Source organism: Bubalus bubalis, chromosome 3 (assembly GCF_019923935.1).
Source record: "Bubalus bubalis isolate 160015118507 breed Murrah chromosome 3, NDDB_SH_1, whole genome shotgun sequence".
Taxonomy (NCBI): domain Eukaryota; kingdom Metazoa; phylum Chordata; class Mammalia; order Artiodactyla; family Bovidae; genus Bubalus; species Bubalus bubalis.
Genome location: NC_059159.1, coordinates 12,403,310 through 12,425,323, shown reverse-complemented (window position 1 = coordinate 12,425,323; position 22,014 = coordinate 12,403,310). Strand labels below are relative to the sequence as shown.

Below are 22,014 nucleotides of genomic sequence, written 5' to 3'. Positions count from 1 at the left end.
CTGCCAAGTTGGTTCCTGGTGAGTGCTGCCTTTTTGCCTTGCTATGTCCTTTGGCAGAGTAAGCACAAACCCTAGTGTCATTCCCTCTTGTAAGGACATCCATCCTATTGTAGCAGGACCCCACTCTTATGACTTCATTTAACCTTTTTATTTCCTGCTAGGCCTCACCTCCAAAGACAGTCATATTAAACTTGAATGGGGGAGCGGAGGACCCAATTCAGCCCGTATCAAGGGGATAATTTACAACTCTTCTGTAAGGCCAACATTTACTTTTGATACCCAAACCTGACAAAATATAAGAAAACTACCAATATCTATCATGATCATATATGCAAAAATTCTAAAAATAATTTTAGCAATTAGAATCATAATGTTAAGACAAAATGGGATTTTCCTAAGAATGCAAGGCTGGTTTAACATTCAAAATCCAATCAATATAACTCACCGTATTAATTTAAAAAAATTATTATCTCAGTGGATGTAGAAAACATCTATTGAATGCAGATGTACAGAATACAAAACCATTTATGAGAAAAACTCGCAGCCACCTAGGAATAGAAGGAAACTTCCTCAACCTGATAAAAGATTTCTATGAAAAGCATACAGCTAATATCATACTTAATGGTGAAAGATGATATAGTGTCCAAAATCAGGAACAAAACAGATTTCCTGTCTCACTGCTTCTACTCAACACTGTATTGGAAGTTCAGCCTAGTTCAGTAAACCCAAGAAAGGAAATCGAAGGCATATGGATTAGAAAGGAAGAAATGAAACTTCCCCTATTTGCAGATGACGTCATTGTTTTTGTAGAAAAGCTGATGACATCTACAAATCTGCTAGAACTCATGAGTGCATTTAGGAAAATTGCAGGAGAGAAGATCAATATACAAAACCCAGTTGTAGAGCTTCCTTGATGGCTCAGTGGTAAAGAATCTGCCTGCCAGTGCAAGAGACAGTTTTGATTGCTGGTCTGGGAGGATCTCTCATGCCATGGAGCAGCTAAGCCGATCCACCACATCTACTGAGCCTGTGCTCTAGAGCCCAGAAACCACAACTACTGAAGCCTGTGTACTCTAGCGCCCATGCTCTGCAACAAAAGGACCCCTGCAACTAGAGTAGCCCCCACGCCCCACCACTAGAGAAAGCCCACGCTCATCAATGAAGACCCAGTGCAACCAAAAATAAAAATTTTAGAAAACTTATTTCATTGTCACCTTATATGCAGTTTTAGACTATTCTACCTCAAGCTGTTAAAAAATTATATATATGTATGTATGAGAGTGCACATACTCACGTCCGACTCTGCAACGCTATGGACTGTAGCCCACTAGACTCCTCTGTCCATGGGATTCTCCAAGCAAGAATACTGGTTTGCCATGGCCTCCTCCAGGTCATCTTCCCAACCCAGGCATCGAACCCATGTCTCCTGCATCTTATGCATTGCAGGTGGATTCTTTACCCACTGAGCCACCTGGGAAGCCCATCTATATACATAGACACCAGATAAAAGTCTCTTAGAAGCCTAACATATAATAAGACACTTAACTTCTTTTATTCTAAGAAAAATGCAAAATATAACCACACTGAACTATTTCATTCCTTACCCATCAGATAGACAAAAATTCAGAGACCACCACCTACATTCTTGGCTGGTGAGGCCAAGAGGAGACAGGAACTCATGCACTCCTGGTGACAATGCAGAACAGCACAAACCCTCTGGAAGGAATTTGGCAATCTATAGAAAGATTATCCATGCAATTCCATGACTTGTCTTTTATCCTAAATGTGCACCTACAGCAGAAGAGTCTGTAATGCAGTACTTGGATGCAATCTCAAAAACGACAGAATGATCTCTGTTCATTTCCAAGACAAACCATTCAATATCACAGTAATCCAAGTCTATGCCCCAACCAGTAACGCTGAAGAAGCTGAAGTTGAACGGTTCTATGAAGACCTACAAGACCTTTTAGAACTAACACCCCCAAAAAATATCCTTTCCATTATAGGGAACTGGAATGCAAAAGTAGGAAGTAAAAAAATACCTGGAGTAACAGGAAAATTTGGCCTTGGAATATGGAATGAAGCAGGGCAAAGACTAATAGAGTTTTGCCAAGAACATGCACTGGTCATAGCAAATACCCTCTTCCAACAACACAAGAGAAGACTCTACACATGGACATCACCAGATAGTCAACACCGAAATCAGATTGATTATGTTCTTTGCAGCCAAAGATGGAGAAGCTCTATACAGTCAACAAAAACAAGACCGGGAGCTGACTGTGGCTCAGATCATGAACTCCTTATTACCAAATTCAGACTTAAATTGAAGAAAGTAGGGAAAACCACTAGACCATTCAGGTATGACCTAAATCATATCCCTTATGATTATACAGTGGAAGTGAGAAATAGATTTAAGGGCCTAGACCTGATAGATAGAGTGCCTGATGAACTGTGGAATGAGGTTCGTGACATTGTACAGGAGACAGGGATCAAGACCATCCCCATGGAAAAGAAATGCAGAAAAGCAAAATGGCTGTCTGGGGAGGCCTTACAAATAGCTGTGAAAAGAAGAGAAGCGAAAAGCAAAGGAGAAAAGGAAAGATAGAAGCATCTGAATGCAGAGTTCCAAAGAACAGCAAGAAGAGATAAGAAAGCCTTCCTCAGCAATCAATGCAAAGAAATAGAGGAAAACAATAGAATAGGAAAGACTAGAGATCTCTTGAAGAAAATTAGAGATACTAAGGGAATATTTCATGCAAAGATGGGCTCGATAAAGGACAGAAATGGTATGGACCTAACAGAAGCAGAAGATATCAAGAAGAGGTGGCAAGAATACACAGAAGAACTGTACAAAAAAGATCTTCTCGACCCAGATAATCACGATGATGTGATCACTGACCTAGAGCCAGACATCCTGGAATGTGAAGTCAAGTGGGCCTTAGAAAGCATCACTATGAACAAAGCTAGTGGAGGTGATGGAATTCCAGTTGAACTATTTCAAATCCTGAAAGATGATGCTGTGAAAGTGCTTCACTCAATATGCCAGCAAATTTGGGAAACTCAGCAGTGGCCACAGGACTGAAAAAGGTCAGTTTTCATTCCAATCCCAAAGAAAGGCAAAGCCAAAGAATGCTCAAATTACCGCACAATTGCACTCATCTCACATGCTAGTAAAGTAATGCTCAAAATTCTCCAAGCCAGGCTTCAGCAATATGTGAACCGTGAACTTCCTGATGTTCAAGCTGGTTTTAGAAAAGGCAGAGGAACCAAAGATCAAATTGCCAACACCTGCTGGATCATGGAAAAAAGCAAGAGAGTTCCAGAAAAACATATATTTCTGCTTTGTTGACTATGCCAAAGCCTTTGACTGTGTGGATCACAATAAACTGCGGAAAATTCTTCAAGAGATGGGAATACCAGACCACCTGATCTGCCTCTTGGGAAATCTGTATGCAGGTCAGGAAGCAACAGTTAGAACTGGACATGGAACAACAGACTGGTTCCAAATAGGAAAAGGAGTACGTCAAGGCTGTATATTGTCACCCTGCTTATTTAACTTATATGCAGAGTACATCATGAGAAACATTGGGCTGGGAGAAGCACAAGCTGAAATCAAGATTGCCGGGAGAAATATCAATAACCTCAGATATGCAGATGACACCACCCTTATGGCAGAAAGTGAAGTGGAACTAAAAAGCCTCTGGATGAAAGTGAAAGTGGAGAGTGAAAAAGTTGGCTTAAAGTTCAACATTCAGAAAACGAAGATCATGGCAGCCGGTCGCATCACTTCATGGGAAATAGATGTGGAAACAGTGTCAGACTTTATTTTGGGGGGCTCCAAAATCACTGCAGATGGTGACTGCAGCCATGAAATTAAAAGACGCTTACTCCTTGGAAGGAAAGTTATGACCAACCTAGATAGCATATTCAAAAGCAGAGACGTTACTTTGCCAGCAAAGCTCCGTCTAGTCAAAGCTATGGTTTTTCCAGTGGTCATGTATGGATGAGAGTTGGACTGTGAAGAAAGCTGAGCGCCAAAGAATTGATGCTTTTGAACTGTGGTGTTGGAGAAGGCTCTTGAGAGTCCCTTGGACTGCAAGGAGATCCAACCAGTCCATTCTGAAGGAGATCAGCCCTGGGATTTCTTTGGAAGGAATGATGCCAAAGCTGAAACTCCAGTACTTTGGCTACCTCATGCAAAGAGTTGACTCATTGGAAAAGACTCTGATGCTGGGAGAGATTGGGGGCAGGAGGAGAAGGGGACGACAGAGGATGAGATGGCTGGATGGCATCACTGACTCGATGGACGTGAGTCTGAGTGAACTCTGGGAGTTGGTGATGGACAGGGAGGCCTGGTGTGCTGTGATTCATGGGGTCGCAAAGAGTCGGACACGACTGAGCAACTGAACTGAACTGAACTGAACTTACAGCAATATTTATAGAAAACAGAACCACACGTGCACAAGCAGATTCATTGCAGCATTATTTGAAATTGCAAACTATCAGAGATCACATGTCCATAACAGTTGTGGCTCAGATCATGAAGTCCTTATTGCCAAATTCAGACTTAAATTGAAGAATGTGGGGAAAACCACTAGACCATTCAGGTATGACCTAAATCATATCCCTTATGATTATACAGTGGAAGTGAGAAATAGATTTAAGGGACTAGATATGACAGACAGAGTGCCTGATGAACTATGGACGGAGGTTCATGACATTGTACAGGAGACAGGGATAAAGACCATCCCCATGGAAAAGAAATGCAAAAAAGCAAAATGGCTGTCTGGGGAGGCCTTACAAATAGCTGTGAAAAGAAGAGAAGTGAAACGCAAAGGAGAATAGGAAAGATAAACCCATTTGAATGCAGAGTTCTGAAAAATAGCAAAGAGATATAAGAAAGACTTCCTCAGCCATCAATGCAAAGAAATAGAGGAAAACAATAGAATGGGAAAGACTAGTGCTCTCTTCAAGAAAATTAGAGATACCAAGGGAAATTTTCATGCAAAGATGGGCTCAGTAAAGGACAGAAATGGTATGGACCTAACAGAAGCAGAAAATATTAAGAAGAGGTGGCAAGGAACACACAGAAGAACTGTACAAAAAAGATCTTCACAACCCAGATAATCACGAAGGTGTGATCACTCACCTAGAGCCAGACATCCTGGAATATGAAGTCAAATGGGCCTTAGGAAGCATCACAACGAACAAAGCTGGTGGAGGTGATGGAATTCCAGTTGAGCTATTTCAAATCCTGAAAGATGATGCTGTGAAAGTGCTGCACTCAATATGCCAGCAAATTTGGAAAACTCAGCAGTGGCCACAGGACTGGAAAAGGTCAGTTTTCATTCCAATCCCAAAGAAAGGCAATGCCAAAGAATGCTCAAACTACCACACAATTGCAACTCATCTCACACGCTAGTAAAGTAATGCTCAAAATTCTCCAAGCCAGGCTTCAGCAATACGTGAACCGTGAAATTCCAGGTGTTCAAGCTGGTTTTAGAAAAGGCAGAGGAACCAGAAGTCAAATTGCCAACATTTGCTGGATCATCGAAAAAGCAAGAGAGTTCCAGAAAAACATCTATTTCTGCTTTATTGACTATGCCAAAGCCTTTGACTGTGTGGATCACCACAAACTATGGCAAATTCTTCACGAGATGGGAATACCAGACCACCTGACCTACCTCTTGAGAAACTTGTATGTAGGTCAGGAAGCAACAGTTAGAACTGGACATGGAACAACAGACTGGCTCCAAATAGGAAAAGGAGTACATCAAGGCTGTATATTGTCACCCTGCTTATTTAACTTATATGCAGAGTACATCATGAGAAATGCTGGGCTGGAAGAAGCACAAGCTGGAATCAAGACTGCCGGGAGAAATATCAATAACCTCAGATATGCAGATGACACCACCCTTATGGCAGAAAGTGAAGAGGAACTAAAAAGCCTCTTGATGAAAGTGAAAGAGGAGAGTGAAACAGTTGGCTGAAAGCTCAACATTCAGAAAACTAAGATCATGACATCTGGTCCCATCACTTCATGGCAAATAGATGGGGAAACAGTGGCTGGTTTTATTTTGGGGGGCTCCAAAATCACTGCAGATGGTGATTGCAGCCATGAAATTAAAAGATGCTTACTCCTTGGAAGGAAAGTTATGACCAACATAGACAGCATATTAAAAAGCAGAGACATTACTTTGTCAACAAGGTCTGTCTAGTCAAAGCTATGGTTTTTCCAGTGGTCATGTATGGATGTGAGAGTGGGACTATAAAGAAAGCATTGATACTTTTGAACTGTGGTGTGAAGACTCTTGAGAGTCCCTTGGACTGCAAGGAGATGCAGCCAGTCCATCCTAAAGATCAGTCCTGAGGTTCACTGGAAGGACTGATGTTGAAGCTGAAACTCCTACTTTGGCCACCTGGTGCGAAGAGCTGACTCATTTGAAAAGATCCTGATGCTGGGAAAGATTAAGGGCAAGAGAGAAGGGGACAACAGAGGATGAGAGGATGAGATGACAGAGGCATCACCGACTCAGTGGACATGGGTTTGGGTAAATTCCGGGAGTTGGTGATGGACAGGGAGGCCTGGCGTGCTGTGGTTCATGGGGTCGCAAAGAGTAGGACTCGACAGAGCGACTGAACCGAACTGAACTGAACAGTTGATTGACATACTAAGTGGCAGCCCCTTCCCACTAAGAATGAGGAAGACCATTATGATATTCTGGACACAGTATTATGTGAAAAAGTGTTATAAAGAATGATATCTCTGTATATTTGAGGAGGAGAAATAGGAATATGTATGTGCACCTATGCTTATTTTTTCAGAAAGGAGCAAGAAGGATGAAGGAAACCCAGGGGCAGTTGAGAAAGGGTTGGTAGGACATATTTCTGAGCAAGTCTTTCCATATGGCTTTGATTTGGGGGATTACATTAATATTTTATATATTCAAGAGTAAAATTGAGGCTCCCCTGGTGGCTCAGTGGTAAAGAATCCACCTGCCAGTTCAGGAGACATGCGTTTGTTCGATCTCTGATCCAGGACGATGCCACATGCCACAGAGCAACCAAGCCCACAAGGCACAGCCACTGAGCCCACGTGCTGAAGCTGCTGAAGCGCATCACTCGAGAGCCTGAGCTCTGCAACGCGAGAAGCCACCACAGTGAGCAGCGCATTCACCACAACTGGAGAGGAACACTCACCCACCACAGTTAGAGAAAGCGCTGTGAAGCAATGAAGACCCAGCGCAGTCATAAATAAGCAAATTTTTTTAAGTCCCTGAGGACACAAAGCACAGGGCGGAACAATTATTCAGGAAAATCTGCAATGACTTGAAAGAAAGTTACAAAACCTTGCTGAGGGGAATTAAAGAAAATCTAAATAAAGGGAGAGATGTGCCTAATTCATGTATTCAAAGAATCAGTATTGTTCCTATTTCTGCTCTCCCCAACTTGATCTATAAATCCAGGGTAATCCGAATAAAAGTCCCACAGGTGTTTTTTTGTTTGTTTGTTTGTTTTAATGTGAAAATTGAAAAACTGATGCTAAAATTTTTTTTAATTTTATTTTGTAATTTATTTTAATTGGAGGCTAATTACTTTACAATATTGTGGTGGTTTTTACCATACATTCACATGAATCAGCCATGGGTGTATGTGTGTTCCCCATCCTGACCCTCCCTCCCACCTCCCTCCCCATCCCATCCCTCGGGGTCATCCCAGTGCATCAGCTCTGAGCACCCTGTCTCATGCATCGAACCTGGACTGGCGATCTATTTCACATATGATTATGTACATGTTTCAATGCTTTTCTGTCAAATCATCCCACCCTCACCTTCTCCCACAGAGTCCAAAAGACTGTTTTTACATCTGTGTCTCTGTTGCTGTGTCACATATAGGATCATCGTTGCCATCTTTCTAAATTCCATATATATGCGTTAATTTACTGGTGTTTTTCTTTCTGACTTCCTTCACTCTGTATAATAGGCTCCAGTTTCATCCACCTTATTAGAACTGATTCAAATGTATTCTTTTCAATGGCTGAGTAATATTCCATTGTGTATATGTACCACAGCTTTCTTATCCATTCAAGTGGAAATGCAAAGAACCTAACATGGACGAAATAAATTTTGGAAAGTACAAAGCTGGAGGAATTACACCTTTGATTTTAAGACTTACGATAAAGTTATATTAACTAAAACAGTGTGCTATGGGTGTAAAGCTAGACATATGGATGAATGAAACAGGAGAGAGACTCCACAAAAACACACTCACATATACAGTTGCTTTTTAAAAAGGTACCCACCATACTGATGATTTATGGGGTAAAGAGTGCTTTAACCAGTGCTGGAACAACTAGAGGTACATGTTGGGGAGGGGAGGAAACACAACCACAAGCACATCCTGTACAAAAACTAATTCAAAATGGATTAGATCCTGGAAATGAAATCTAAAACTATAAAATTTCTATAAGAAAATAGAATAGGAAATCTTCAAGATCTCTGCAGAGGCAAAGATCTTTTAGGCCATAAAAAGGCCTAAACATATGCTTAACTGGTTATCATCAAATTCATTCGCTCCTCAAAAGATCCTGTTTGGAAAACAAAACTAGAACCAACCATCACACTAGGGGGAACTATTTACCATTCAGGACTTTGGCCACCTCATGCGAAGAGTTGACTCATTGGAAAAGACTCTGATGCTGGGAGGGATTGGGGGCAGGAGGAGAAGGGGACGACAGAGGATGAGATGGCTGGATGGCATCACCGACTCGATGGACGTGAGTCTCAGTGAACTCCAGGAGTTGGTGATGGACAGGGAGGCCTGGCGTGCTGTGATTCATGGGGTCACAAAGAGTCAGACACAACTGAGCGACTGATCTGATCTGATATCTAACAAAAGATTTATATCCAAAATTATATAAAGAACCATTCAGTTCAGTTCAGTCACTCAGTCATGTCCAACTCTTTGCGACCCCATGAATCACAGCACGCCAGGCCTCCCTGTCCATCACCAACTCCCAGAGTTCACTGAGACTCACATCCATCTAGTCGATGATGCCATCCAGCCATCTCATCCTCTGTCGTCCCTTTTTCCTCCTCCTCCCAATCCCTTCCAGCATCAGAGTCTTTTCCAGTGAGTCAACTCTTCGAATGAGGTGGCCAAAGTACTGGAGTTTCAGCTTTAGCATCATTCCTTCCAAAGAAATCCCAGGGCTGATCTCCTTCAGAATGGACTGGTTGAATCTCCTTGCAGTCCAAGGGACTCTCAAGAGTCTTCTCCAACACCACAGTTCAAAAGCAGCAATTCTTCAGCGCTCAGCTTTCTTCACAGTCCAACTCTCACATCCACACATGACCACTAGAAAAACCATAGCCTTGACTAGATGGACCTTTGTTGGCAAAGTAATATCTCTGCTTTAACCTTTAGGATGCAGTAATGAGACAAATGGAACAGACTAGTTTCCAATAGGAAAAGGAGTACGTCAAGGCTGTATATTGTTACCCTGCTTATTTAACTTATATGCAGAGTACATCATGAGAAATGCTGGGCTGGAAGAAGCACAAGCTGGAATCAAGATTGCCAGGAGAAATATCAATAACCTCAGATGTGCAGATGACACCACCCTTATGGCAGAAAGTGAAGAGGAACTAAAAAGCCTCTGGATGAAAGTAAAAGTGGAGAGTGGAAAAGTTGGCTTAAAGCTCAACATTCAGAAAACTTAAGATCATGGCATCTGGTCCCATCACTTCATGGGAAATAGATGGGGAAACAGTGGAAACAGTGTCACACTTTATTTTGGGGGGCTCCAAAATCACTGCAGATGGTGACTGCAGCCATGAAATTAAAAGATGCTTACTCCTTGGAAGGAAAGTTATGACCAACCTAGATAGCATATTCAAAAGCAGAGCCATTACTTTGCCAACAAAGGTCCGTCTAGTCAAGGCTATGGTTTTTCCAGTGGTCATGTATGGATGTGAGAGTTGGACTGTGAAGAAAGCTGAGCGCTGAAGAATTGCTGCTTTTGAACTGTGGTGTTGGAGAAGACTCTTGAGAGTCCCTTGGACTGCAAGGAGATCCAACCAGTCCATTCTGAAGGAGATCAGCCCTGGGATTTCTTTGGAAGGAATGATGCTAAAGCTGAAACTCCAGTACTTTGGCCACCTCATTCGAAGAGTTGACTCACTGGAAAAGACTCTGATGCTGGAAGGGATTGGGAGGAGGAGGAAAAAGGGACGACAGAGGATGAGATGGCTGGATGGCATCATCGACTAGATGGATGTGAGTCTCAGTGAACTCTGGGAGTTGGTGATGGACAGGGAGGCCTGGCGTGCTGCGATTCATGGGATCGCAAAGAGTCAGACACGACTGAGTGACTGAACTGAACTGAACTGAATGAGACAAATGAGGTTTCCCAAGTGGCACAGTGATGACAAATCCAGCTGCTAATGCAGGAGATGCAAGAGACACAGTTTCGATCCCTGGGTCGGGAAGATCTCCTGGAGAGTAGGAAATGGCCTCCCACTCCAGTATCCTTGCCTGGAAAATCCCATGGACAGAGGAGCCTGGTGGGCTACAGTCCATGGGGTCGCAAAGAGTCAAACATAACTGAGCAACTGAGCACAGTACATACACAGTGCAGCACAATGAGACAAATAGTCCAATGTTTTTAACGACAAAAGAATTGAACAATCACTTCACAAAATAAGATACACAAACATCCCAATAAACATATGAATATAGGCTCAGTATCTTCAGTCATCAGGGAAATAAAAACTGAAACTACAATGCCTTTTTTAAATATTGATTTTATTTTTGGCTGTGATGGGCCTTGGTTACTGCACGGGCTTTTCTCCAGTTGAGGAGAACTGGGGCTGCTCTCTAGTTGTCGTGCGAAGGCTCTCCTTATTGAGGTTCTGGGGCTCTAGAGCACAGGTTCAGTAGTTGTGGTACACAGGCTTAGCTTCACCGTGACATGTGGGGTCTTCCAGGATCAGGGATCAAACCTATGTCTCCTGCATTGGCAGGGGGATTCTTTACCCATGAGCCACCAGGGAAGGCAGCACAAGGCCTTTTATTTCTTTTTCTTGTCTTATTGCACTGGTTAGAGCTCCTAATACTATTTTGGATAAGAGTGGTAAGTGTTGGCATGCTTCCCTTTTCCTGATCTTAAGGGAAAAGCTCAGTCTGTCACCACTGAACATGATGTTAGTTGTAAGTTTTTTGTAGATACTTGTTATCAAATTGAAATTTTCCTTCTATTCCTAGTTTATCAAGGTTTTGCTTTTTTTTTTAATCATGACTAGCTCTTAGATTTTGTCCTCTGCATTTATTGAGACGATCATGTGATTTTTGTTTATTTAACTTATATGCAGAGTACATCATGCAAAATGCCAGGCTGGATGAATCACAAGCTGACTACTGCTTTCAAGATTTTGTGTTTGTCTTTTAGCTGTTCGACTGTCATGTGTCTAGGTGTGAATATCTTTCTATATATCCTATTAAGATTCTTGGATTGGTAAATTAATGTTATCCTCATCAAATCTGGAAAGTTTGAGGCCATTACTTTTTCAAAAAACTTTTTCCTGCTCCTTTTCCTCTTTCCTTTCTCCTGGATGTGCATGTATTATATGTGTATTCTTGATGGTATCTCATGGGTCTCTGAGGTGCTGTTCATTTTTCTTTATGCTTTTTTTCTTTCTGTTCTTCAGATTGGATAATGTTTACTGACCTATCTTCAAATTCACTGATTCTTCCTTTTGCTAGTTCATATCTGCTGTTGAGGCCCTCTGATGAAATTTTCATTTTAGTTATTGTGTTTCCAACTCATAATTTCCATTGGCTTTTTAAGAATCATTTTAAGATACTGATAATCTTAACTTGTTGAGTCATCATCACATTTGAAAAAAAATCTTTAAACATGGTTTCTTTTTGTCCTTTGGACATATTTACAATAGCTGCTTTAATTCTTTGACTGCTAACTCCATCATCTGAGCCCCCTCAGGGACAGTTTCTAGGAACCATTTTTTTTTTCCCTGTGTATGTCCTAAATTTTTTGTTTCTTAGACTGTCTTATAAAATTTTGTTAAATACTAGGCATTTATAATATGTTGTAGTAAGTCACTCTGGACTCTGACCGCCCCCCACCCCACCCGCCTTACTGTGTTTATTGATGCTGGTATTTGTTCGCTCAGTTCCCAACCTGGGTGAAGTCTGCACAGTCTGTTTCCCCTACAGTGTGTCACCACTGGTATTTCTACTGGATTTTTTTGGTTTATTGGCCACACTGAGACCTGTGGGATCTTAGTTCCCTGACCAGGAATGGAACCTGTGCCCCTTGCATTGGAAGCACAGAGTCTTAACCACTGGACTGCCAGGTAAGTCCTCTACTAGATTTCTTAAAAATCTTTTTTTTTAGGGAATTCCTTGGTTGTTCAGTGGTTAGGACTCTGCACTCTCATGGCAGAGGGCTGAGGTACAATCCCTGGTTGGGGAACTTAGCTCCCACAAGCCATGTGGCAAGGCCAAAAATAAAACCTTTTTTTATATGCAAGCCTGGTTTCCTAAGACTTATCCCTAGGCCATTATAGTTTAACGGCCAGCCAGTTATTGGTTAGCCATTATGCTTAAGTCTACTGAACCGGTAAGGCCTCCACCCTTTGCAGTTAGCAGTTTATTGTTTGGGTCCGCCTTTTTCCTTGTACAAAGCCTCTTCTTCAGTCAGACAGGAGTATTTAGCTGTGGCCAACTCTGGTCTTTCCTTGCTATATGCACAGCCTAGCAAATCACTGTCTTATCAAGGCCCACCATGGCTAGCTCATCTACTGAATTTCTTTGTTAAATTTATGGCTGGACTATTGCTTTCTCCAACCAGTATCAGGCAGCCAAGATATAGGTTTCTACCCAGTTGTTTGGGGCTTCCCTGGTAGCTCAGACAGTAAAGAATCGGCCTGCAATGTGGGAGACCCGGGTTCAATCCAATCCTTGGGTCAGTAAAATCTCCTGGAGAAGAAAAAAATTGCCCACTCCAGTATTCTTGCTTGGAGAATCCCATGGACAGAGGAGCCTGGCAGGCTACAATGCATGGGGTAGAAAAGAGTCAGACTTGGCTGAGCGGCTAACGCTTTCACCCCATTGTCTGCTACTGGGATTACAGTTGTTCTCTGGGGCTTTCCCTATTTCCCAGTCAAGTCAGCTCTCTCCAGAGTCTGTAGGAACTAGAAGCCCTCAAGGCCTACCAGGCTCTGGTGGAATTACCGGTGCGAGGGAGGAAATAAATGTTGTACAATACTGAAATCACAGACTCCCACTGGTCTTCTCATAGATGTGCAGTTCTTTCTTTTAAATAAGTGCTTTTCAAATATGGTATGAAATTTGATCAACTTCCAGAGTCCTGAAATGGTTGCTTTTAACAATTCTGTCCAGTTTTATCTTTGCTTTTTTGGGAAGAAATTTGGTGAGCTCCTCAATCTACTGTGCCACAAATCCCACCCACATATGTAAGTTTAAAATTTCAAAAAAAAAAAATTTTTTTTTTTCCGGTAGCCACATTTCAAGAAAGTTAAAAAGATAAAATTAATTGCAATAATATATTTAACCTGAAAAAAGAAAAAAAGCAAAAGTGTTAGTCTTAGTCTGTCAGTCCTGTCTGACTTTATACGACTCCATGGACTGTAGCCCACCAGGCTCCTCTGTCCATGGAATTCTCCAGGCAAGAATACTGGATTGGGCAGCTTTCCCTTCTCCAGGGAATCCACCCAGGGATCGAACAGTGTCTCCTGCATTGCAGACAGATTCTTTACCATCTGAGCCACTAGGGAATTTGCCATATTAGGCACTCATATGTAACCTAATGTAATATAAAAAATATAATTTCAACATATCATTAATATTTTTTAAATTATGAACTAACTTTTACTTTTTTCCCCCTAAGTCTTTGAAACCTGGTGTGTCTTTTTCCTGTTATAGCATGTCTTAATTCAGACCACATTCCAGCGTTCAAGATGTGACATCTGGCTGCCATACTGGACACAGGAGGATGGATATTTGATCTTAGGACATAGAGATTTTTCAGGTGTGTTAATGATACTGCTCTAAAAATTCCTGTCTTTGGGGGATACTGAGGCAATGGCACCCCACTCCAGTACTCTTGCCTGGAAAATCCCATGGATGGAGGAGCCTGGTAGGCTGCAGTCCATGGGGTCGCTAAGAGTTGGACACGACTGAGCGACTTCACTTTCACTTTTCACTTTCACGCATTGGAGAAGGAAATGGCAACCCACTCCAGTATTCTTGCCTGGAGAATCCCAGGGATGGGGGAGCCTGGTGGGCTGCGGTCTATGGGGTCGCACAGAGTTGGACACGACTGAAGCGACTTAGCAGCAGCAGCAGAGACACTTAAGGATGAAATGGTAAAATGAAACTTGGTTCTGCTAGAGGAAAAACTTTCCCTCTTCCCTTTTGGGACTGTGTTTAGGGGTCCTGCAAATTAAATTGACAAAAGACAGGTGAACAGGAAGAAAATATATTCACACTCTCTGGCGGATACAAAAGACCGACACCAAGTAATCAGAGGTAGAGGTTTCAGTACCAAAGGTAATAGGAGAAAGGAAGAGAGAAGGGGAAAACGAGGACCAATCGGTTTCTTTAGGACAGGGAAGCGAGTATTTAGGAGAACGAGCAGGAGGTAAGGTTGTTAGACTCGTTAAGACGGTGACTCTCGCACGTCTTAAGTTTACAATGAAGAATCCTGTGGGTCTGGGGGGCCGAGCGCGGCGCTTTGGGGGCCGCGGGACAGGAATTTCACGCGGTGTTTGCTTTCCGAAATAAAAGAGAGATTTTTGGTCCTTCGAAGATTTTTATGAGATTCCGCGTAGGGGCCGAGGAGAGGACTTCAGCCCCGAGCCTCTGCTGGGGAGGGCGCGAGCTCGGGTATGTTGGCACCCGGGCGATAACCAACCCCCGCAAGCGAGGGGAGAGTCCCGGCGGCCCCTGTCCGGCCCTACCGCTGCGAAACTGCCCCGCCGCGCCGGCAGGAGTCGACTTCTAGCCTACTACCCCGACTCCGCACACCGCCCCTCCGCCGCGCGACGGGCCCTTCAGCAGCCGGGCGCGGTTTCCCGGGAATGCGTTTCTCGCAGCACCGCGGGCCGCCCGGAACGGCCTGGCGGAGCACCTCCCGGCGGCCCCAGCGCGGAGCCCTGGGCCCGGCGGCGGCCGGGTGGCGGCCCCAGCGTGGCGGTGTCAAGTCGCGGCGCGAGCCCAGGAGCCTCACTCCGCGGTACCCTAGCCGCATCCCCGGAGCTCCCGGTGGGGCCCCTGGCTATCCCTCCCGGTTCCGAAGGGCCCAGCTGCGTAGAGAGGAGCCGCGACCCGACTTGGGCGCCCAGGTGGCTCGGCTCCGCCCAGGTAGGTAGGTTCCCTTCAGGTTTGACCCGCGGTTCTCTGGGGCCCCGGGGCTCTTCCTTCGGCTGGAGGTGGAGGACCCCGCGCTCGGCGCCTCGTGTCCAGGCCTCTGTGGGCATCATGTTGATTTTTACATGTGGCTTCACAGTTCCCGAAAATAAACCCACAGCTGGGCGCTTAGGCAGTTGTTAAGCCGATGACCCTGCTTAATAATTCCCAAAGTAGTACAGGAGGTGGGTGTTCTCCGACAGTGAGCCCCTCGTCACGATCTGTTCCTTTGGGGTTTCAATTGTAGTCCTCAGGCTACCTACCACCTGTTAAGTCACTGTAGGGAACGGTGGCTCTGATAAGGTTGGCCAGGCATGGGTCAGATAAGCCAGAGGGAACTACTGGTAGTGCGTTTATACATCTGACACCCAGCGGAGGGCAGAGTGTCCAGGTGACTGCCCTGGGCCCCTTGGTGGGCCCAGAGGGCAGTGTCGCCACAGGGTGGTCCTGCCTTGGTGGGGTCTCCAGGTCTTGTGGGGTGTAGCTGCCTTTTGTGATGGCCTCCCCTGGGCAAAGCGCTGACAGGACCTCATTCACTGTTCCATTTACTCTTCATGCCAGTCCTGCCAGGCAGACATCCTATTCCCGCTAAGAAGTGAGAGGTTAAAACTCAGAAAGTTTGAATAACCTGTCCACAGTCTCCACTGGAAGGCGACGGCAATGAGGCGTCAGTTCCTGGCCTGCATCAGCCAACACCCTTAGCACCCGCATTTGTGACCGTCAGGCAGCGCTAGAGCAGCCTTGAGGGGGGTCACCTCCTGCACCTGTGCTCCACTGGCTGCGGCTGAGCCCGTGGTCTTGCCCTTCAGTGTGGAGGCAATGCCAAAGCTGGAAGGCTTCGAGTTCTGGAGCCGCACCCTGGGGGGGGCCCGCCACGTGGTGGCCCCTATGGTGGACCAAAGTGAGCTGGCCTGGAGGCTGCTGAGCCGCCGACACGGGGCCCAACTGTGCTACACACCCATGCTGCATGCCCAGGTTTTTGTCCGCGATGCCAACTACCGCAAGGAGAACCTGTACTGCGATGTGTGCCCCGAGGACCGGCCTCTCATTGTACAGGTTAGCGGCCCAGCCTCCAACGCTGGCCGAGAACCTTTTCCTGGGCCTCTCCAGAAAAGGCTTCCCGGCTTTCCGAGATCAGAGGGGCAAGGGCAGGCTGGTTCTTGCAGAGGTTGACCTCTCCCCAGTAGCTGCCTCAGACTTGTGGCAAATGGATGGCTTGGGTGCCGTGGAAGATTTGCAGCCCCTCCCTCCCCCCACCTTGACATCACCCCAAGTGCCCCCTCTTTATCAGACAGACAGAACAGCTCTGCTCTTGGCAAAGTCAGTGATACCGGCTTTCTGCTACATCTGGGAGGACTGTGTGAATCTGTAGCTTGCCCTGCTGGTGGTATGGGGGTGCATCCTAGCTCGGTCATGTTGCTTTTTTTTTTTGGCCACACTGTGTGGCATGTGGGGTCTTAGCTCCCCAACCAGAGATTTGAACTCATGTCCCATGCAGTGGAAGCATGGCGTCTTAACCACCGGACCACCAGGGAAGTCTCTAGCTCGGTCATATTGTAAACATCTAAGATAGGGTACCATCCTGCAGTCATCCACTGGGGCCACACCCTCACTGGGTCACCTATGAAGCCCTGGGCAGCCCCGGTACCAGGGCCTGGCTGGGGCTTGTGGCAACTTTCATGTCTCTTCCAGTTCTGTGCCAATGACCCAGAGGTGTTTGTCCAGGCAGCTCTCTTGGCTCAGGACTACTGTGATGCCATCGACCTGAATTTGGGCTGCCCACAGATGATCGCCAAACGAGGTAAGAGTTCCTGTTCTGGGGTTCTGTGTTGAGTACTGGCTTTTGGCTAGGGCAAGGCTTGGAGTGCAGAGATGCCAGGTGTGTGCGTGAGCTGGCTGAGGGCCTGGCCCTTCCTCTGGCAGCTTTCTGATGTTGGGCCTTTCTTTGCTTCTCCCTCTGCAAGGCGGCCCTTGGTCACTGGGGGTAGGGGACAGCGTTCACCTGGCTGTCAGGGGCTTGTCACTTCCTCCATGCTCAGGAAGTTGTGGGGCTCCCTCTGGATAAACGTGTTTTGCTGAAGAGTTCCTCCTCCACACTTGTGCTGCCTTGGGCACCAGTGGCCACTGCCCTGGCATCTCAACCTTCCTCACTGGCCTGAGGAGTTCCTGGTTGGTTAGAGACCATGTGGGGTGGGCACTCAGCTCAGCACCCTTGAGCTCAGGCCGCCAAACTAAAAGAACGTGGCCAAGGCAGGTCAAGGCCAGTGTGGACGCAGTGGGAGGGTGCAGAGGCTGTGCCTGCTCTCTGCAGGTCACTACGGCGCCTTCCTGCAGGAGGAGTGGGACCTGCTCCAGAGAATGAGTGAGTTGGCCCTGTGCTGCCCTCGGGGACTTGGGGCCACACTGTGGTTGGGTGGCAAGCCCGAGACAGCCTAGCAGGGCTCAGGAGAGAACAGTAGCTGGCAGGGTCCTCCTGGCCTCGGTGTGCCCTCCCCCTTCCTGCTGCAGAGGGTGGCTGTGAGGTCGCCTGTCCCATACCTGCTGCCCTCCTTCGAACCAAATAGACTGTACTGGAGGAAGACATCCTTGCCTGGACCACCTCTTCCAGTGTGGTCCGAGGCACAACTCTCAGCTCCCTGTTACCAGTGCGGGACATCTGCGGAGCCTGTGTTCTTTTGGGGGCTTAGCCATGGGTCCCCACAGCCTGCTTGAAGGTGGCAGCAGTTTTGTCAGGAGCCGACTCTGCCCTTCCCCAGTTCTGCTAGCCCACGAAAAGCTTTCTGTTCCTGTCACCTGCAAGATCCGTGTCTTCCCAGAGATTGATAAGACCGTGAGATATGCCCAGATGCTGGAAAAGGCTGGCTGCCAGGTGAGGACTGTGGGCTTCCAGGGCTCCATACTGCTTCCGAACCTCCAGAAACACCTCTTGAGGGCTTACCCCTGGGATGGGCAGGAATCGGTGACCTTTAGGTGAGGCCTGATGCAGGCAGCGAAGTCCCATGCTTGTGTCCAAGAGGCCGGTATTGCCTAGGGGTGGTGCTGGGCCTAAATCACCTTCTCCCCACCCACCCCCCCCCCCCCAGTCCTGGGTCAGGCTGGTGCTTGCTCCTCCCTCACACCTTTAACCTTGGCCGCAGGAGTGTTGCCACTGCGGAGAGGACTGGCCCTTGAAAGGATAGAGGGACAGCTCTGACATGGGAGTCCTAGGCAGCACTCCCAGGGTGTCAACTGGCCCAAGTGTGGCCCAGAGGAGTGAGGGAAACTGATGCCCGAAAAGCCAAAGGCAGAGGGTACCCTGGAGTCTTGGGGGCTGCAGCTGAAAGTGGAGCTGAACCAGGTGCTCCTGTGTGCTAGTTGCTGACTGTCCACGGGCGCACCAAGGAGCAGAAGGGGCCCCTGTCAGGCACCGCGTCCTGGGAGCACATCAAGGCTGTGCGGTGAGTGGACGCAGGGTGAGCCCAGGGCGGGGAGACAGCCCAGCCCCCAGGCCAGGCCCTCAGCCCTCTGGGCACGAGATGAGGGCGCAGGGCCTGAGGGTGAGCAGCACAGTGGGAGGATGGAGTTTGGGGCCTGGTACTGCCCCCAGGGTTGGGGGAAACAGCATCGTTCTGAGCATCTGCTCGTCCTGCTCCGACAGGAAGGCGGTGACCATACCTGTGTTCGCCAACGGGAACATCCAGTGCCTGCGGGACGTGGAGCGCTGCATCCAGGACACGGGGGTGCAGGGGGTCATGAGTGCAGGTGAGGCTGTGCCCTCGCCTGCAGCTGGTCCACCGTCGGGTGCTGGAGGGGTTCGTCCACATCGTGGCACCACTGGCCCAGCTGAAGAGCCTCAGGCTTCACGCGGTCACCACTGAAGGCCCCATCTGCCTGACTGGCCGGCACTCTCAGGCCAGTGGCCAGCCTTGCCCTGGGGATGGCCAGGCACAGGGGCCCCTGAGCCTTGCGTCACCTTCCCCTGCAGAGGGAAACCTGCACAACCCTGCCCTGTTTGAGGGCCGCAGCCCTGCCGTGTGGGAGCTGGCCGAGGAGTACCTGGACATCGTGCGGCAGCACCCCTGCCCCCTCTCGTACGTCCGGGCCCATCTCTTTAAGCTGTGGCACCACACGTGAGTCAACCCCCATGGCAGATGCTGTCTGATCTGAGCCTTGTCTGGGGCCTTCATGGTTTTTGAGATGAGCTCTCCACAGACATTCACAAAACCCCCACCTGCTACCAAGTCAGATCTGGGAGGACCACAGTGACGTGGTGAGGTTGGGAGGGAGGAGGGATTGTGCCCCTCTATGCCCAAGGCTCAGGGTCAGCAGTTGGGAGGTGGGGGCTGAGCCGGCTCTCTGATGGGGCGTCTGTATCAGGCTGCAGGTGCATCAGCAGCTTCGAGAGGAGCTCGCCAAAGTGAAGACCCTGGAGGGCATTGCTGCAGTGAGCCAGGAGCTAAAGCTGCGGTGTCAGGTAGGTGCTGGGCCACCGTGTGGTGAGAGACTTGGTCTCGGGCCTTTTACTGAGGGCCCTCTGGGCTTTTCCAGGAGGATATATCCAGGCAGAAGGAGGGAGAGAAGCCTTCAGGAGGCTTGCCTTTCTTTCACTGGATCTGCCAGCCCTACTTCCGGCCAGGGTGAGCCTCCTGCACATGGGCTGACCTGGGTGGGAGGTGTTACACGGAGGAGGGGACTCTTCTGCCTGCTGCCCAACCTTGGCAGGTGTGCTGGAGGCTCAGCTCCATCCCTTGGTGACTAGGGGCCTCCTTCCTTGTCAGCCTGTGCTGTTTTATTTAAATCGCTTTTTCCATGTGATGCTTCTCTTAGGTTCTCTGACCCTCAGTGGATTTTTCCTGGGATCAGCTAGACCCTCTCTAGCTTCCTCTGGACTTTCTGAAGTGAGGCTGGGCTGTCATCTGTAGCCACAGCCCTACCCAAGGTTCAGACACTGGTGTCCCAGCCTCCGTGCCAGCTGCTGGGGCCTCAGCAGAGTTGCACATACGTCCTCATCTAGGGACTGTGGCTGGTGGGCTGCCTCTCATGGGTGTCCCTCAGCTCTGCCCATCATCCCCGCTTTCAGGCCCAAGGAGGGGAGCAAGGAGAATGGGGGTGCCCGCAGCAAGCGGGCCCTGGAGGAGGAGGAGGGCACCACGGATGTCTTATCCAAGAACAAGCAGAAGAAGAAGCTAAGGAACCCCCACAAGACCTTTGACCCCTTGCTGAAGCGTAAGTGGCTCCCACCACTGGAGTCTGGGGAAAAGGCCAGCCCCTAACGGGTCCCCCAGGGTCGGGTGGCTCCGCTGCTTCCTAAGCTGTGGGCAGTACAGCAGGAAGGGCCCTGCAGCCCCCAAGGAGACTGGCAGGTTCCCCGAGGCCACAGCCGGCCAGCCATCCTGCCTGCCAGTCCCTCAGCTGTTGCCCTAGGGCAGCTAGAGAGACAGGAGTAGCACTAGGGGCTGCCGTGCCCAGGAAGGACCTTCAGGTGGGAGGCGCACAGCACAGGGCGTGGAACCCGTGGGTCTTGGGTGGGTGGGATGAGGTTTCCCAGCAGGACCATGTATGCTGTGTCCTCTGCCCGCCCCAAGGGAGCAGGGAGGCCTACCCAGGGCTACATGTGAGAGGTGGCAGTGGTGGGTGGCCTCACCTGGTTCAAACAGCGCGTCCTCTTGCTCTTTTCTCAGCAAAATACGCAAAGTGTGATCAGTGTGGAAACCCAAAGGTGAGTCCGTCCGTCCTGGCTGTTAACACCTAGGGCAGGGCTCAGCCCCAGGAGGGATGGGGACCTGCATGGGCAGTCCTTTTTCTATTTGCTGGTGGCAGTCAGGCCACAGCCCATGGTAGGGGGGCTTCTTTCCTGTAAAGTAGCTCTGCCTGGCCTCAGGACAGCTCTTCCATGCTCCTGGCTACTCACTCAGGCTACAGGGTGGCCAAGGAATGGGTATTAGCCCCTGCCTCACAAGCTTTTCTGTGTCTAGGGCAACAGGTGTGTGTTTAACCTATGCCGGGGCTGCTGCAAGAAGCGAGCTTTCAAAGAGACCGCTGACTGCCCAGGTAAGGAGCGCCTGCCGCCATCAGCACCACCCCATTCCCCAGTGGGCAGTGGAGCCTCAGCCTCCTGAGCCCCATTTCCCTCCTCCTGCCCCTCTGCCAGGTCACGGACTGCTTTTTAAAACCAAATTGGAGAGGTCTCTGGCCTGGAAGGGTGCCCAGCCGCGGCTGCAAGAACCACAGCAGGCCGGGCCTGGAGAACCAGGTGGCTTCACTGAGGTTGTGGGCAGTGCCCTGGCCTAAAAAGGGCAGCTACAGCCCCATGTGCCACCCCCCAGGCCTGCTGCTGAAGCCTCAACCCACGTCCCAGTTAAGGAAACGCCTTTACTCAGGGAACTTCCTGCTACTTCACACGGAAGGACAAGCTGGTCTTCCCTTCGGCCCATGCTGGGGGCCCGGAGATGCTGCACCGAGGAGCAGGCTCCCAGGCTGGACCTGCCCATCCTCACAGCCCGCGTGTGTTCAAGATGAACAATAAACCATTTCAAAGATGGGATGTTCCCAGGCTTTTTGATCCCTGAGTATTACTGGGGCCAA

At 48.3% G+C, this 22,014-nt stretch overlaps 1 protein-coding gene across 6 annotated transcripts; it reads left to right on the top strand.

The window, feature by feature from the left end:
* The first annotated feature begins 15,145 nt into the window (after nt 1–15,145).
* Nucleotides 15,146–21,970, top strand: DUS1L (dihydrouridine synthase 1 like). Of its 6 annotated transcripts, none has more exons than XM_025279740.2 (14): nt 15,146–15,409; nt 16,260–16,506; nt 17,143–17,251; nt 17,762–17,812; nt 18,207–18,319; nt 18,805–18,887; nt 19,088–19,191; nt 19,415–19,520; nt 19,807–19,903; nt 19,978–20,066; nt 20,510–20,655; nt 21,111–21,148; nt 21,405–21,480; nt 21,581–21,970. In XM_025279740.2, exons 2-14 carry the CDS (start codon nt 16,270–16,272, stop codon nt 21,718–21,720), a joined length of 1,389 nt encoding a protein of 462 aa, XP_025135525.1. In that variant the 5' UTR covers nt 15,146–15,409; nt 16,260–16,269; the 3' UTR covers nt 21,721–21,970. The 6 variants fall into 6 exon arrangements, with proteins under 6 accessions (XP_025135525.1, XP_025135523.1, XP_006061848.2 ...); XM_025279738.2 differs by having other exon boundaries at nt 15,152–15,409; nt 17,176–17,251; nt 19,415–19,559; XM_006061786.3 differs by having other exon boundaries at nt 15,156–15,409; nt 19,415–19,559.
* Nucleotides 21,971–22,014: the final 44 nt, after the last annotated feature.